Source organism: Astyanax mexicanus, chromosome 15, assembly GCF_023375975.1.
Source record: "Astyanax mexicanus isolate ESR-SI-001 chromosome 15, AstMex3_surface, whole genome shotgun sequence".
In the NCBI taxonomy this organism is placed as follows: Eukaryota; Metazoa; Chordata; class Actinopteri; order Characiformes; family Acestrorhamphidae; genus Astyanax; species Astyanax mexicanus.
This window is the reverse complement of record NC_064422.1, coordinates 23,300,525-23,318,172: the sequence shown is the minus strand read 5'-3', so window position 1 is coordinate 23,318,172 and position 17,648 is coordinate 23,300,525. Positions and strand designations below refer to the sequence as shown.

The 17,648-nt window shown below is 36.0% G+C and overlaps 1 protein-coding gene across 1 annotated transcript in view; it reads right to left on the bottom strand.

Annotated features, from left to right (window-relative positions):
- myof (myoferlin) overlaps positions 1 to 17,648 on the bottom strand; it is a 50,709-nt gene that overhangs the window by 1,993 nt on the left and 31,068 nt on the right. Inside the window, exons 27-52 of the mRNA XM_049464842.1 lie at positions 17,144 to 17,258; positions 16,620 to 16,722; positions 16,205 to 16,344; positions 15,241 to 15,411; positions 14,155 to 14,254; positions 13,984 to 14,061; positions 12,927 to 13,108; positions 11,939 to 12,097; positions 11,715 to 11,816; positions 10,288 to 10,449; positions 10,019 to 10,184; positions 8,833 to 8,903; positions 8,607 to 8,663; positions 7,549 to 7,557; positions 7,205 to 7,303; positions 6,858 to 6,986; positions 5,823 to 5,978; positions 5,106 to 5,197; positions 4,843 to 5,013; positions 4,153 to 4,301; positions 3,911 to 4,050; positions 3,633 to 3,721; positions 3,451 to 3,546; positions 3,215 to 3,356; positions 2,002 to 2,101; positions 1,717 to 1,913 (exon numbers count right to left, since the gene is read on the bottom strand). Coding sequence (XP_049320799.1) covers positions 1,717 to 1,913; positions 2,002 to 2,101; positions 3,215 to 3,356; positions 3,451 to 3,546; positions 3,633 to 3,721; positions 3,911 to 4,050; positions 4,153 to 4,301; positions 4,843 to 5,013; positions 5,106 to 5,197; positions 5,823 to 5,978; positions 6,858 to 6,986; positions 7,205 to 7,303; positions 7,549 to 7,557; positions 8,607 to 8,663; positions 8,833 to 8,903; positions 10,019 to 10,184; positions 10,288 to 10,449; positions 11,715 to 11,816; positions 11,939 to 12,097; positions 12,927 to 13,108; positions 13,984 to 14,061; positions 14,155 to 14,254; positions 15,241 to 15,411; positions 16,205 to 16,344; positions 16,620 to 16,722; positions 17,144 to 17,258 — 3,175 coding nt within the window. The remainder of the gene's footprint in view (positions 1 to 1,716; positions 1,914 to 2,001; positions 2,102 to 3,214; positions 3,357 to 3,450; positions 3,547 to 3,632; positions 3,722 to 3,910; positions 4,051 to 4,152; positions 4,302 to 4,842; positions 5,014 to 5,105; positions 5,198 to 5,822; positions 5,979 to 6,857; positions 6,987 to 7,204; positions 7,304 to 7,548; positions 7,558 to 8,606; positions 8,664 to 8,832; positions 8,904 to 10,018; positions 10,185 to 10,287; positions 10,450 to 11,714; positions 11,817 to 11,938; positions 12,098 to 12,926; positions 13,109 to 13,983; positions 14,062 to 14,154; positions 14,255 to 15,240; positions 15,412 to 16,204; positions 16,345 to 16,619; positions 16,723 to 17,143; positions 17,259 to 17,648) is intronic.

Here is a 17,648-nt window from a genome sequence, read left to right as displayed (position 1 = left end):
TAATCTAAGCTCACTTCCTTTAACTATGGCAACAACACACTTACCTAAGCACAATCACACACAATAAATCACATTATAAGTTGCGTGAGCAGAACACAGCAACCACTACCATCTGATACTGGCTCGACAAGAATCCAGAAGCATAGCGAACTATGTTCATGGTCCGTGCCTCAACTGCCAAGTACTCAGACGTCTACAAAAACTCATGAGACAAATTATTACAAGAGCAGGACCACACCAATCCCCTTCATCCAAACTTTAACACAAACTTCAGTGCAAGCTCTTCTCAGGGGTCATCAGGCAGGCATGTGCATGTAATAGTGGGATAATAATCTATGCAAAATAACAGGCAAAAAAGGGAGGTAGAGAGTGAGAAAAAAAACTTAGGAAAAACAAGAAAAAAAACAAAGGGAAAATAAATTGGTGAGAAATAAGACAAAATATAGCAAAAAAAGGACAAATATTAAGATACAACAACAAAGAGAGCAAAACAGCTACAAAAAAATAGAGAAATAAATAATTAAGTTTTGTATGTGGAAATAAATAGAGATAAAAGTGGTAGAATGGTAAATGGTAGAGAAAGAGAGGGGAAAAAGGACAAATATCTCCCTAATCTGTGTGTATTTGTGTATAGGAACATTTGGGTAGAGGTGTTACATGTATAGGATAGTTACAAGTGTAAAATTGTTGTCTTAGTGGTGTGTTGAAGACATCGTTTTAAACATTGTTTAAAACAAAAAATCTTATTTTTTACATGTATCAGATGTGGATATAGCCTCAGTGTTTCTCAAACCTGGTCTTGGAGTCACTCTGCCCTATTTATTTGTTATTACTTTGCTTTAAAAACCTCATTCAAATAATACGTTTATTAAAATGTCTTTTCATAGTAGTGGGTGAGAAGCAGGAGAATTATTCAAATGTGCAAAACAAGGTGCCTCCAGAACCAGGATTAATAAAACTTGTCTAGCTGGAGGTTTGAGTTTATGCAAAAAAGGGTGATTTACACTTTAGTCAAGCTTGCAGGTGGTTGATTTTGAAACAGAAGAGTCTTTATTTGATAGCAGCTTCTCATTCCATGGAGACGTAACAGTTTGGGTTTTCATCTAGATCTTGTTTAAAAGTCTATACATCCCAATAACTTGTACCTATATATAGTTTTTTAAACTGAGGATCCTGAAAGCTGCATTTGTTTAGAAATGGTTACATAACATTCTATATAAATTGTGATTTTAAATTGACTGTGAATTTAAGATCTACTCTGTGCTTCCTGAACTTCCCCATTGTACTGTGAGTCGAACCAATGAGTTCAAACCCTTTTTATGTGGCACAGAGTAGCTACCAGCTGTAGCCACGTATGATTATTAAGAACAGCAGCACTCATTTATGTGTATATTCCATTTACTCTGTACGTACAATTTGCAACTAGTGTTTATTTGAGACACCCTTAAGTGAAAACCTCATTTATTTATTTATATTAAATTTGTGTGCTGTACCCAACCACAACTACATGGGGTAACATAAGGTTTAGGTATTAAGGCATATACATTATTGATTAATGATTAATCAGAAATTGATTTAAGTATTAATCTAAGCAATATCCCAACAGAAGACCACATATTTGCCCTGACCAACCTAAAGTAAGTGAATGATGAAATATTCTTATGTGTAGCATTGCACACTAAAACAATAAATACACACAAGTGTATATATACCTACCCCAAGTTCCTTTTTGCCATCTTTTTCAATGTAGCAAGGCCACCATCCTCTGACCGATTTCTGGGCAAATAGGGACTTTGAACTGTCAAACTTCAGTGGCGATTTACTGGCTTTTGCTTGTTCCAGCATTTTCAGGTTGCACTTCTCAGGCATTTTAGCAGGTGAGATGAGGTGGTGCAGGTCAAGTTCGACCGTCCCTGTTACACAGTATAGAATGAACCCTACATTCTAACACAGTCAGGTCTATGTAGTTCATTCACACAGTGTATATGTAAGACTTCTTACCAAGGTAATCATCCAGTGAGAATTTATCATTGTCCCATATCTGAATGATCAGCTGAGGTGGGATTTTAAACTCAGTTTTGTCCAGACTCCAGAAGTGTTCCTGTTCAGAAAGCATATCTTTTTAGCGTATTTAAACAGTGCAATCTTGGTAGTAGTCATTTACATTTACATTTATGGCATTTGGCCTAATGCTCCCATCCAAATCTACTTACATTTGAATAATAGCTGTAGTTTTGGAGGAGGAACACGCCTGAAGCGGCTCCTCCTCACAATGTAATGTCTTTTAAATTTCCATCTCTACCTTCCATGTCCTATGTGGTAATGTAACCAGCAGTTTCACGTGTGACAAATGTAACCAGTGTAATCTCACCTAAAATATGAATTTATAAGAATAAGCATATTCTACTCGTTAATTTGAAGTCTTTCTCCTACCTTACAACATCACTCTCAAATAAAGATAGCTCTTTTTTCCAAGTTTCAGTCCCTTTCAGAATGAGGGGGTTAAGGGTTCTGTCAATTTTATTCAAATAAACTGATGCTGGCCACGCCATGTATACACTGAGGGTTTGCCACACATTAGTTTTAGCTCGTGCTAAAAGGCAAAACACAGTGCTTTTTTTCGTGCTTATCTGTAAAAGAAGCATAAGACTCATTATTTAAAAGTACTTACATCTCCCTTATCTGCTGACTTGCTACAGACCCACCTTGACTTGCCACAGATCCCTCCCTCAGACAAAGTCTGCCGGCTAATTCTGCTGTGTATTGTCTGAGGTTCTCCACCAGCAGACTCAAATGCTGAATGAATGGTGATGCCAGGGTAGTTCTATGCAGGTTTCCTTATTGTAAAGTCACAATAAGGGAGCCATTTAAACCGCTCATAGAAGCATATGATTCCTGACACAACACTCTTTCAGCTGAAAACGGATGGATGATTTTTTTTGTGCCTGGAGTTTTAATATGGGCAGTCAAACCCCATGTTGAAATATAAAAACACGCGAAAAAGGAGTTTTGCATAATTTTTCCCCTTTAAATACATATGTTTCATACATTTTCTTCCCATGCTATAGTTTAATCACATGCTGACAGCATAATTAGTTTGTGGTTTTAAATCACAAACAATGTATTGGGTGACTTAAAACAGTGTAAATTTGAGTATATTGTTAGGAATAAAGTTTATTTAATCTATACTATTTTTTCTTACAATTGACATTACCTTTTTAGAAACAAGGCACAGTTGCTCAGCAGGCAGGTAGTCAAACTCATAGATGAACCTCCAGTTGAAGTTTCCATCGCCGTCGAGAGATCTATAGTGAACATCAGTCTTCTGCTTGTCTTCTTCCTTGCCTGGCATCCAGCTGAGAATTAAACATTAAATACAAGTCCAATAAAACACAAAGTTTTAAAAGCACCAAAACATATGAAACAGAGTGAATTCGTTTTTTAAAGTACCCCTTCACATAGATGTCACTCATACGCTCTCCGGTGATGCTTGTTTCATCCAAAATGACGTTAGTAGTGTTCCAAACAATTACCCGCAAAACATACCTGATGGAAAGAGCAGAAAGATGATTAGAGTTTTTTTAGCAGCAGGAAGTGTATTGAGTATTGAGAGTTGTTAATAATTTACGTACTTTTTTGCCTTGCGTGGGGATATATCAAAAGGAGGTCCAGGAAGTCCCAGGCTTTTGGGGAAAACATCGACCCACATTTGAAGACATCCCTACACACACACACACACACACACACACACACAGTATATTTGATATATATGAAATAAGATAACCATAACAGTCAGATCCAATATATTTTGGATTGGATTATTATGGAGTACCAAGGACTTCATATGTATACAAATACAGTTTTTTCCAGCTACTTAACAGTAGGCTACAGTTTCCAAGTTGGTCTGCACCTGAGAGAGAGTGGGCTGGAAGGTGCTGTAGAGTGTTCTGGTTTCCACGTGTTCTGGAATCAGGCCCTGTGTGCGGAGAACATGGAGCGAGATCCGCTCAGTGGCAGGACCCAGGTGCTGATGAAGCTCTTTGTTCGCCTCTGTAAATAAATAAATAAGCAACAAAATAAATGAATGAAGTCATGACAGAATGAGCTGAACCAAATCCCCCCCAAAAAAAAAACAAAAAACAGGAAAATTACCAAAGTCCGAAAGGCGATATTCTTGGCCATTGAAAGCTAAAGTGTTTCCATTGTCTTCTGATCTAGGAGGAGATACTCCTTTCAGGCGTGCAACATTCTGGAGAATCTGGGATGGTTTCAACTGATCCCGCCACTGGTTTAAGCCAGATCTATTTCAGGAATAACATATTAGCCAGGCAGGAACCTTCGTCAGGAGAACTCAAATTAAAAGTCAGCAGAAGGGATCTCTTCATTGTGTCAAGAATGGTGTCAAACTCAGTTCCTGGAGGGCCACAGTCTGCATAGATTCAAGCTTTGCCTCTTTGAATACTCTCAAAATCACTCATTCAAGCCTTTGTGGCAAACCTACCCACAATCTGCTGCCTAATAAATAAATAGCAGATGTTGCAAGGTTTGATGAGCTTTAGAGTACATTACCAAAATGTAGTTTTCACCTCATTGTAATGAGTGGCTACCTATTTACCTACATGTTTTCTTATTTTCAGGAAACTCAGTTCAAAGGAAAAAGGCAGCATTGAATTCTTAGAATGTAGACAAGCTTGTTTGTCTTGGTAACTGGTTGCGAGTGGTGTAGAAAGTGAGGCAAATTTGTCCACTTGTGATAAATAACACAAATTGTTAACACTTACTCTGCAGTACTGTTGACCTCCAGGACTGGGCTCTGACAGCTTCGTATTAAAGGATACTCACATGCAGTACGTCTGCGGTAGACCACAGTAGGAGCCAAAACGAGAGAGGAGCCGGTTCTCCAGGTCAATCACAGTCTCTCCTACTTTCTCATCATGAGTGAGCAGGTCAAAGTCATACACAGAGATCTTTAAGTCTTTGTCCTGAGGTAGGAAGCAGGACACCTCAAACATTCTGTAAATAAAACATAATTAAAACATGGTTATTTTTATCAAGATACAGAACACAATCACAAGAGCCAAATACTTAAATTAACTCTTCAATACCTTCCAAACACTGGGTTCAAAGTGTTCGGTACATAATTATCTCTGTCATCCACAATCTTCTTTCCCAAAGAAATCTTGATGTATGGGTCACACTATGTAAAAACATACAAAATTAGTGTATGCAATATGTCTACTTTTAATAAAATATTTAATGTAAGCCTATATGCAAGCAATTAAACTGCCTTTATTGGTCATTTTTTTTCAATCTGTCTATCAAACTGTTTTCATAACTGTGCTTTTAAGATATATATTCTCTAATACGAGAAAACTTTGCATTCCAAATTGATAACTTTACAGGAGAAGGTAAAAACCTTTTCTTAGAGCATTTCTATTTGTCCATTCATTATACAAAAAAATCACAATGTAAAGAACTGTTAGATTAAAATGATGTAAAAAAAAAAAAAAAAAAAAAGAGCAAAAACAGTGATGGTATGCAAATGAACTGAACAAATGAACTGAAGTGAAACTGGACTGGGCTAAACTGCTATAGCCAGACTAACTCAATATATTAACGCTTTTGATCATGTATCGATGATAATGTTGAACAGTATACTGGTATGACTGGTACTTGTGAGTGATGGGTTTATCACAAAACCGTGCATGCTGGTGGAACTGCTTCTCAGGGACAAATTACCTTTTTGTAAAGATTTATTGGCTAATTTATTGACACTGTAGTAAAAAATATATATTTATAATATATATTTTTTAAAAACATACCAAACCATTGTTGTCTTTGGGCTGCAAGTCAATTCCTCTGACCACATAGATCCTGACCACACACTCTTGTGGTCCACTGTCTGGTAACTCTCTAAATTGCCGTGGAGGCGAGGGAATGGCCGGATCATCTGACAGTGGATAGACTTTGAAAGAGCCCTAAAAGCAAGTGAATTGGTCACATACACTTACATATATGTGTATATACTTCATTCATATATATATATAGTTAATTTTGTAAAAGGTCCTCAATAGACCTTATTTAAACATGCTCTCTACTATAGTAGCATACAATTTAACGTAAAATAAGAACATGTAACATTTAATATAAAAACATTTTGTGTTTACAAAGAAATTTGCGTTCTAAACCACATCCATTTACATGTGGCAAAAAAAGAAAGATCTGGATGCAGTTTAAATACGTTTAGAGGTTTTTGTCTTTGTGTATTTATAGAGATAACATGGGTGTCAGTCTTGTGCTAACCCTGCACCTCCTGTTTTAAACTTAACAAGCATACTTGTCTTGGATAATCAACTGCCCGTTTTATGACCGTTTAAAAATAGAAAATTGAGTGTAAAACTTATATATTTAATTTTTCACATTTAGTACAGTGATGAAGAAATAGACTCTAATCCATTTTTACCAAACTTTTAGTTTTTCATTTCTACCCACACAATCAGGAAAAGTTTAGTTGATTATTTGATTTTTTTTTGCATCTTGTAACAGTAGTATGTTGGATTGCTCTATCAGAATTGTGTCACAAGATGGAAAAATCCAAATGTTTCCCGAAATTCTGAATGTGTAGGGCGAAAATTAATTGGGAATTGGGAAATTATTAAATTTAACACCCATTTTTCAGTTTTTGAATTTGGACTCAAATGGTTAGAAAATTAAACTGATAAACTTTACACAGAGCATAAAGGATAAAAGAGAATCTGTTTCTTTGCCTATTCATAATAATAGAAAGGGAAGCTGTATTGTGTGGTTTCTCACCTTTTAAAACATCATTTGGAAAAAATAAATAAACAGGTTATTACCTTGAACTCTCCAACCACCGTGGGGTCATCTTCATCATCCTCAGTCTTACCGCGGTACAGTTTAAAGGTGTTGCAGAAGTCAGTCAGCCCCTTATACTCAGTAACATTTTCCAGTTCATTTTCGAACACCTGAAGCAAAATGCAGGGATATGCGTCTCATCAGACTGAATATTAATAAGCACACTTCTGCAGATCTTCATTTTCCTAATCAAATGTTGGTTTTAGAAGTTAATTACAGAGCATGTCATCTTTCTCATGTTGTTACACACTCAAGTCACTTACACAGCTTACACAGTATGAACCACTCCTTTAATGTAAATATTTAACATACAGTTACTGAAGCTTACTTTCAGGGTGTCATATCCTTTCTGAAGATATGGGCCACATTTTTCATGTTCTCCAATGGAAGCATAAAACTTACTCCACCAGTCAATCGTCTCTTTTTCCTGTACGAAAATGTCAAATAAAAAATGATGTCTATGTATGTTTAAAACACAGCATATTAAATAAATAACACAATTTTTAAACATAAATAGAGATATTGCTCTATAATCTGTCTACAAAATACTAGAAGATAAAATAAATCATTTTAAATGAATCTACAAAACAATTTTGCTCTGTAGAGTACATGAACATGAAATATTGCACAAGCAGGAAGAAATGAAAACAATATTTGCATAAAAAATCTCACCTTCTCTTGCTGTTGAGTTTGATTCCGTGAGCAAAAAAAACACAAAACAGTGTTAGAAGTGTTAGATGGGCAAAATATATTTTGTTGCAATCGGAACAAAACCTTGTATTTTTTACAAGAGAAAGGAAAACAGCTTGGCTCCCCAATTTAGTCACTTCCAATTCCACCCATAAAATATCTCTCTATCAGCGTTGGGTGGGTAAAGGCTGACTATTGCTTCTTTTTTATACATACTGTATATATACTTATCTGTATCAGGACATGACAGAAAAATTAGGAACAACAGACCTGACAAAGAACATAAGAATAATAAAAGATGCCTTTATCAACTTTCTATCTATGATAGTATATAAAAGTAACCGAGTTTACATACAGATAGAGAACTGAAAACGAATTGGAGCTGGTATAGGGGCACACTAGTCAAGCACCCTTTTCTTTTTTTTATCTTTATATTTTTATCTTTCCAAATTTTATCTTTGTTTGACCAGTGCTTCGGATTGCTTCAGTGACACGGATTGCCTAGTGTGAGTACACACCCAGTCTACTCACACAGAGACCGAGGCCAGTTATGCTTTCTAGGACACGCAGCAATGGACTACTGTGGCAACACTGAGGATAAAACTGTCAATCTCCTGACAATAGAGTCTTGTATTAGATGACTGCACCAGATAACTCCAGTGTCCAGGGAAATGTAAATGAATGTTAAAAAAAAATTCATTTTGAAATTTTGAAGAATTTAAGATACAAGGTTTTGATCTAAAAGCAATGACACATACACCGTAGAAGGCACACAGAACTTGGAAAGCAGAGCAGAATTTAAATGATTAAATCAGATTACTCCAGATAACCCATGTTACAACAAATCAGCTGGACGTTGTGCTACAGACAGCAGAATCGACCTCACTGCTAAAGATTATCGTGATTGCTCCTGGATTTAGATTAGTGTGATTGTTTTACTGATCAGCTGAATTTCTGAATCAGCCAAACGTATCAAGCTCAAGCGAAAGTACAGATTGTACTACAGCTTAGTTTGCTTACAATGTTAATGCCATACATACACTGAGTGAATTGGATGGGGCCATTTTGTCAACAGCTGCTGAGATGCCATACATGAGCTGGAAGTCACAATGCTTACAGTGAAAAAAGAGCTAATAAATGCGTGCAATAGAGCCTACAAGTAAGTCACGCTTTTTCATTAGATGAAAAGTGTGGAATTGCTAAACTGAAACTGAAACTGAAAAATCCTTTATAAAGGATACTAAAACTTTATTAATAATACCCTACCTGAGTCTCAAGAAGAGGCCTTTCCTCAATGTTTATGTGGAGCTCCTGGGGGGCAGCCGCCATCAAAGCCACTTTAAGAACAGAAATTATGCTTCAGTGTAAAAGTGAATAACAATACAAACTCATAACAAACCTGACACAAAGATTTTCTGTTAGAGCCAGGGTGTGTAAAACCTACTGCACTTCAACTCATCTTTATTACTGATTAAAATGTAAACTTTACCATACCAGTGTTTGCAAATGTTACAACTTGCTATACAAAATATTTGTATTCAGGTAAATATGAGTAGTAAAAAAATAATATTTAAGTAAAAGAATAAAAGTGCAATAATATTAACATTTACAGCATGTTTTTTATATATGACATACATCAAGGCTATGGTATTTAGTACGAGTAGTTATAAAGCTTTGTTAAAGAGAGAAAGAGAAACATTGATAATATTTATTCAGATACCACTGAACCACATCTAATTCTTCTTAAGAGGGTGCTGCAGGTTTGTCAACGTGGTGTAAGGCACATAATGACTTACTGTCAACTATTAAAACCAAATTCTGTCTGAAATGTCTCCCTCTAGTGAAGTTTTGGGTAGTAGTCAGCAGTGAGTGTTAAATCACACTTCTAGATTTAGTGCATTAAACATTTGGCTGGTCATTGGTGTGCCTCATTCGGATACAAACATCTAATACTAATTCGTTTTTAAATATGAAGTATGTGGTATAGATAGATTTAATACAAAATGTTAGGGTCTGATTGGAGACATTGTTCTACATCTTTACAGTGTATACTGTAAGAAGGTCAGTGTAATGTATTTTGTCACACAAATCTAACGGTATAATCCAACTTGCAAAATGGAAAAATCTATGAAATTATGATTGTGAGGGACAGAGATGAAAAAACTAAAATTGGAAAAAAGGATAAAAAATGTATTTCTTGTACACTGCACTACATTAAAAAAATGAAATAATGAGTTTTTTTTCATCCAGTTTTCAATTTCTGCATTCAGCCTCAAACTGTCAGAAAATTAAATTAAATTAAATTAATAACATTACACAGACCTAAGAATACTATAAGAATATAGTGTACAAATCAGCCATACTGTAGTGTAGCTGATGTGTGACTAAGATAGAGCTAAGAATCTAATAGAGCTAAGAATCTAAGAATCTAATAATGGTACAAAAGGGGAACCTTTAGATGTCATTGCCACTTCAGCCACTGTGCCATAGGGGTCACATCGATATTCCTCCAGTGAGTTGATGGTGCACTGCCCTACAACAGGCTTCCTCCCAAACGGCCTGTGATCGATCACTTTCAGCACAATTGGAGGCGTGTACATCTCTTCTTTAGGCAGGAGCTTCAGGAGCAGGGAGAAAAAGCTTTAGTGTATTGCAGCTTTAGCACAGTTACAACTTCTATAACTATTTGATTCCAAGTAAAAGAGGTCCATGTTATATTACCACTTTTAACTGAAGAACGTTTCCAGAGAAATTGGGGCTTTTCTTTATGTTCTTGATGACCGCAGACTGAACCCTCTCTCCTCCACACTCCACCACCAGGCTCGGGGAGGAGACAGGTGCCAACTGGTACATCTTCATGTTGCGCAATCCCCAGGCCAGGATCTGCACACATTATGTCAAAAGACTCAAAAATCATAAATTGATCCTCAAGTGTTACCATAGGAAATGGGGCTGAAACATCCACAACTGTATAAGTTGTGAGGTGTTATCTTGTAAGTGATGTTAAATCTTTGCAAGGGTGCTCATGGCAAGGAAGCGCATAGAAGGCATTACCACCCACAGTTGACAGTGCAGTGTGTTGTAAAGATTGTGCCTGGCAGTGTCTGGCTGGAATAAAATATAATTAAAAATACTATTATATAATATTATTTATTTTATTATAATTTGGTCCTTTTTGAACAAAATTGACTGTTCAGGGGTCACTTTCTCAAAGGAATCTTTGTGTTAAGTTCATCGTAAGCAGTAGAGAGAGATAATTTAAGAATTTAAGTCTTTTGTGAAATCCAGCCCAGGCTTTTTTCTTATGTAGAAAAAATTACCTCATTTTTTCACTGCTGTACAAATATTTCATCATGTTACACTTTTACATTAAATTTCACACGTAATATTTTTTTTTACCAAAAATATCTTGCTAATCTTGCTCATGTCAGACTTTTTGTCATTTTTCTTCCTGATATTACACGCCTACATCTTGAGGATATCTATTCAAGCATTACATAAAAAGGTTTCATATTTGATAAAAAACATTACTGAAAATCTGAATTTATTTTTTTTAAACAATATTTAAAAATGTTTAATTAAATCTGCAACTGTAGATAATAAAATGGTAGTGAATAAAACTCACAAAATGGACCTTTGCTAAGCTTCGTTTTAAAATCAGTATTTTTGTGAATACAAATCAAACATTTAATATCCTCCAAAACTTTTATTTTGTTATGGTCTAGTCTAGTTTTTATGTCTATTTTCAAACATTTTTTAAACAAATTATTAGGTGGAGTAGACAGTGAACAGGCAGCTTCTCCAAGAGTCCTGTAGGAGAGTCTCCAACACCCTCAAAGTTTTTAGATTTTAAATAGCTTATTTTGCTGCAGAGAAAAAGGGTTTAATATCACCTACACTCGTAGCCCATATATGGACTGAGGCCTGTTAAGGGGGTAAAATAACTAATGCACAACCGAATCAAGCAAAGAGTTGCAAATATAATATATATATATATATATATATATATATATATATATATATTTTAAATGTACAAACTGAACAGATTAATTAGATGTGCTCCTATTTAAATACATCAAAATGTGCAGCATTTGCATAAACTCTAATTGTATTCAAATATACTCAAGAAGATAATGTGTGAAGTTTACCTCTATTGCAGTGAGTTGCACTACGGGACGGACCCCCTGAGGAACCATGTACAGTTCGTCCCCTCTTTTGGGGGGAACAAGAGGAAGATCAGTCTCACCAGTCTGTGGAAATTGACAGGAACAGTATATTTTATATTATAATGTGGGCTTCATAAGCACTTTATAATTTATAATAATATGTGCTTAATGGAAATTAGTAGATGAAATTCAGAATGAACAGCCACCTTGTTTCTTAGAATCAGTTCAGCTGACACCAGCACCTCTCCAGCAGGCGTTCCCTTGTGAATGACAGGGCGCCACAGCAGTTTCGGAGGTGTGTCCATGCCAGGGTCCAGTTTCACTAAAGGCGGACAGGTGCTTCTTCCCAGCAGCTCATCTTTACCCTAAAGTATGAATTTTTATGGTAGTGTTACACTTTAAACTACATCAAACCTCTAGAATTGATTAATTAAAAATTAATCAATAATTTAATGATAATAATAATATAAAAGATAAAATCTGAAGAACATCCAGAAATAAGTCAAAATCTAAAATATCTCAAGCTCACACGTAATGATTACGTCTAGAGACATAATAGTTTACAGTAAATTACTACAAAAAGATAATTGCAGCATACTATATAGCTTTATCCAAATTATTATATCCAACATCCTATTATTCAGTACATCATAAAAGTAATGCATTCACTATTGAATTGTATTGGAAGCACAATAAAAAATAGCTTATTTTAGACTTATTCTAAACATTTTTTACAAATGATAACAAATGCCGCTAATCAGAAAAGAAATGTTTCTAAGTTCCTAAGTAAGAATGAGAGATGCTAGACTAATGTTGCTATCAAACTATGGAAATGCATCTATAGAATCTATAGAAAGAACAAGTAAAAAAGTACATACAATTTAAATGGCATAGGGAGCCCTTATAATATTTAAGCTAAAACCAGTCACCTGTAAAAAGTTAAAGAGGTAACTCAATATAGCTTAACCTCAACAATTTGTTTGTGGAAACACATGTATTTCTCTAGACAGTTTAGGTGGGTTGAGACGTTTTTGGTATGTGTTTTCCGAAAGCTATCAACATTAGCCTAGTATCTCCGTTTCTCTAAACATGAACTTACAGAACTACTAAGTATTTTCCATTTCAGAATCACTTTGCGATCACTAAGAAGTATTTTACCTACTATTATAGTAGAATAACGATTTAAAGACTGACCACTTGGTCACTGTCGAAAATCTCCAGCACAACTTGCGGTGGGTCACGGGCGATCGTTTGAGGGTCACCATAGATTTCCACTCTGTTGAATATAAGGGTTTGATCCCACATCGGGTTCAAGGAAGCCTTGATGATTTCTGTGGTCTGGCTCATGTGTAGAAATGATACATGTACATATGGATCTGTAAGTGAATCAGTATAAGAAATTAAAGACATACAAAAACGAGACTGAAACATTATAATAAGTTGTTCAAAAAATTTATTTACGCTATATTTGCTTCATACTCTCTTTCTTTAGGTTTACACTGAAACTGTGAGGCCTAAAAAGTAATGAAGGTCATTAGAACAGGGGTTCATAGGGCCCTATCTTGAACCCTGTGCAATGTGTGTTGTGATGCTTATTTCTATCTTAGACCTCTTTAAGCCCTTTATTTTCATAGCAAAGATGCTTACGAATATATCTATGCTGACAGGCATAAAAAGACAAACTTGGGTGTTTTTTAATAGCATGACGCTCGGTTGACGACTTGCATATAGACTGCTAAAATAGGGTCCTAAATCTTCTTTGTAGTGCGACCCCTTTTAGGGGTTCAAAATGTTTCATGGCCTTCCCAAAGTGCTGCAAAAATGATGACGGCCTGGTCGCTCATTTCCCACAACAAAGACGTGTTTATGTGTACTTGCTGCACATTACGTACTTGCCTGTATATCCGAATTTCTGCCACCAGTCTCTGTTCAATAGTCTCTATTTTCTTGCTTAGAGACACAGGGCCGTGACTCTATGTGTAAAGTAATTATTCCCGTAGGGATGGATGTGACTTTAGCAATATGTCAGGTATTATTCTCTTTAACTTTTGAAGAGAAAACGCTTTTTATTAGCATCACTCTAACGACCCCCTTGGTACTATGTCAGGACCCACTTTGGAGTTTAGAAAACCCTGTGCCAGTGTAAAACTAAAAAAGCAAACTTCAGACTACAAACCCATATTGACTTGTTACGTAAGTGTAGGGTAAGAAAAAGCATTATTTTAAAAAAGAAAAAAAAACAAGCATTAACCTGAGAAACTGTCTTTGTCCAAGGCCATCAGATTCCTGGCCTGGTAAACGTAGACCCGTAGGTGGTATTCATAGCCCTCTTCAAAGACAACAGGTCCAACATTACTCAAACACATTACATTATAAACAGAGATTATAAAAGCAAATTTGGAATAACCGCCCCAGGACTTACGGTCAAAAACACATGACACATTGGGTGTGTTGGCATCCAGCAAGTTAATTGCGTCTGATTTGGATCCTTTGTCATCCCCCTTTCCTTCTGTATCAATTCCCTGTTAGTAAAAAATTCAAACATCCATGATGTTTATCTGTATGAGGTACACTGCATGTCTTAATGTTTCTATACACACCTTCTAAAGAATACATACAGTTTCTTTAACACACAGGTTGTCGTGTCTCTGTAGAATAGTAGTATCAGTAGAATAGGATTTTCAGCAGCTGATGAACATAACCCTTTTGGCACTATAAAGCCCCGGAGTATTGAGATTTGGGGCAGTTGAATTGCCTGAATTCTCTGGAAACTCTCTAAAATTTTTTTACCTCAAATCCAATACAAATCAATTCCCCACAGCAATATTTTTTATTATTATTTATAGCGTATTTTTATCACTATAAGGTGCACCGCATTATAAGGCACACTATCAATGAACGTCTATTTTCTGGTCTTTTTTCATACATAAGGCGCACCGAATTATAAGGCACATTTTAAGAGACACTATAAGGAACTTCTAATTCAGCAGGTCTCGCCGCTGGGTGGTGGTGGTGGGTAGCTAACTAAGTTAAGTAAAGCGAAGCTAAGTAAACAAAACTGTATAAAAAAGACTTTCTTTTAAACTCATTCAATCGCTGAGTGCAAATCTACACAGATTTCTCTCCTGAAAATTATTTATTTGGGTGAGTAAAGCGCTTCAGTTTATTTACAGTAAACTTAGATTCCCAAATTTCTCAAGCACTAAGGCTGGAGCATTAGCATTAGCGGCTAACCAATCCAGCAGTGCTAGCCAGGGATAGCAGCAGGCTACAGACCAATAATAATCCCCTCTGTGAAAAATACATAATAGAACACCTTTTTCTGGACAGTAGAGACAGTCACTCAGACAAAAGAAGAATAACATCTTTTTAATACCCATTTTTTTGGTCGAAACAGTGAATGAGCTGGTGTCCCAGTACTTTTGCCCACATAGTGCGGAGACAATTCTGCCTCTAGGCAATTCTACACCTGGGTGTATTGTTAGTTAGGTGTAATAAGTGTGCTCACCAGCGACCCCTCCAGTTTAAAGATGGCAGAAGCCCCAACTCGATCAGAAGGAGCCATCTTCCTTATCCAGCGGCGCCGGCGGAAACTATCGGAGGATCTCTCCTTTTTATGGAACTTCCAGCCAACAAGTGTAGAGAACTCCCAGTCCTCTGAGTCTCCTGTACTTTTCCTCTAACAATATAGTGAAAGACAATATATTTTTTTATTTAAATAAATCAAAGAATTCAATACAGCTGGATATACACATTGGGATAAGACAAAAACTAACGATTCATTCAAAAGGACATAATAAATCAATGGTCCCACAAAGAGATGGTTTTAACATCCCCCTTTTATGCCAAATGTAATTGATTAGTGCTTAGTTTAGTGTATATCTTTTAGTTGTTTAGGAGTTACAAAGCTAGTTCTTATGAGGGTCAGAGATTACATATACTAACTACAGCTTTAAGTTGCACTTACTGCTGATACAAATACGCAAATGCACACACACAGCTTGTCTAGTCTTTGTAGAGAAGAATAGGACTCTCTGGAGCAGATAAACCTATTAGTAACTTGCCTAATGCCAGGTATGAGCTAGAGGGGTATAAAACAGTGGAACTGTGTCCTCTAGAATAATGGTGCTCCATCCAACACTTCTAATAAGAAGTATATATATGTCAATAGAAAATATATATTTTTTATTTTATTTGAGTCATTTTGGAGCATTGGTCCATTGATTATAACCAAAAGATTTTGAGCCATCGGTGTCCAGTAGCTCCAGTATGACAAAGAAGAAGCAAACATCAGACACCCAACATACTTAACTGATTACAGCTTGGGCTTGAAACTGTTTCAATTGAATCCAATCATCAGAACTATTAACTACCAGTTCTATTATAAAAACATTGATGTAAAAAAAAAAAAAAACTATAATTATTACAATTTCAGATAAGATTTTTTCACACAGAACCTGAGACAGCCATACCTCAGTGGCTGCAGTGCCACCAGCCACTTTTTTGCGCGGCCTGATCTTTCTCCTACGACGGTGAACGTGGTACATCTTCTCAGCTGCCACCCATGACTTAGGCTTATCATCAGGAGGAATAGTGATGCCATACTCCCAACCTTGATTCAGATATGCACAGTTATTTATTAATTCACATACAAAACGCTGTAAATCCATTTGGATGTGGATTTGGTACACTGCTCATTCCATATGGCATATTACAAAAGTAGAACAATTAAAACAATAACTGTGCCTAAACATTTAATGATCTACCCGCATGCTAATATGTCAGCTAACATGGTAGCCACAATACAATACAATGTGTTGTGATACAATACTACACAATGTACTGTTATATCCCAAGTTACTATGTGCTTTATATAAGAAAGACAACCTCTCTCATCTACAGCCCGTTTGTCATCGAAGGTCCACTCATCCATCCATTTCCATCCAGGAGGGCACTCCAGCTCGTCTGGGCGATGGGATTTCTCTCCATTCTGCAAGAGCAAACAGGTTCAATACCTGCGATTCTTAGATATAAGAGCCCTGATACATAATTTATTTAATTTTGCGTAGAGAGGGCATAAAATTAATTCAATATAAGTACCATAGAAAACCACTAATGGACATATACAACTGTCAGTATATTAGCAGAGTTTGGTAGATCATGCTTGTGTCAGTAATGTGATTATATTATGTAGTAAAAAACTACATATATTGTGTGGCCTATTTTGCTTATCATACATGGCCCCTGGTCAGGAAGGGGATGGATTAAACATTAGGATTGGAAGGGAAAGGAGGTTTCCATTTTTCTTTTGACTTCCTTTAAATCCATGTTATTGTGTTAATTAACTGTCTGATTAATAGAAAATACAATAAAAATGTATACAGCCCTGGTCCAGTGGCGCATAGTCTCACCACATCTGTGTAAGGCTCTGCAGCATCTTTCCACTCTCCTCCAGGGAACCGCGTCTGATTCTCATACACCTCATCCACAAACTCACTGTGCCCCGCATCAGCCTCTGTTAACAGACTACACACAATACACACAATCAAGATAATAATTACCTTATATAAACAACATTGTAAAATAATTTTAAGAACCTTTATTTGCTCCTTTTTCTATGTTTCCTATTGTCAGTCCCATTATAACTATTAGTGATGTAACCATTTATTATTATAGCAGCCAATATTACAGCTCTGGAAAAAAATAAGAGACCACTTAAAGATGATGAGTTTCTTTGATTTTACCAAATTGAAAACCTCTGGAATATAATCAAGAGGAAGATGGATGATCACACGCCATCAAACCAAGTTGAACTGCTTGAATTTTTGCAGCAGTGTGTAAGACTGGTGGAGGAGAACATGCCAATATGCATTAAACTGTGATTAAAAACCAGGGTTATTTCATCCAAATGTTGAT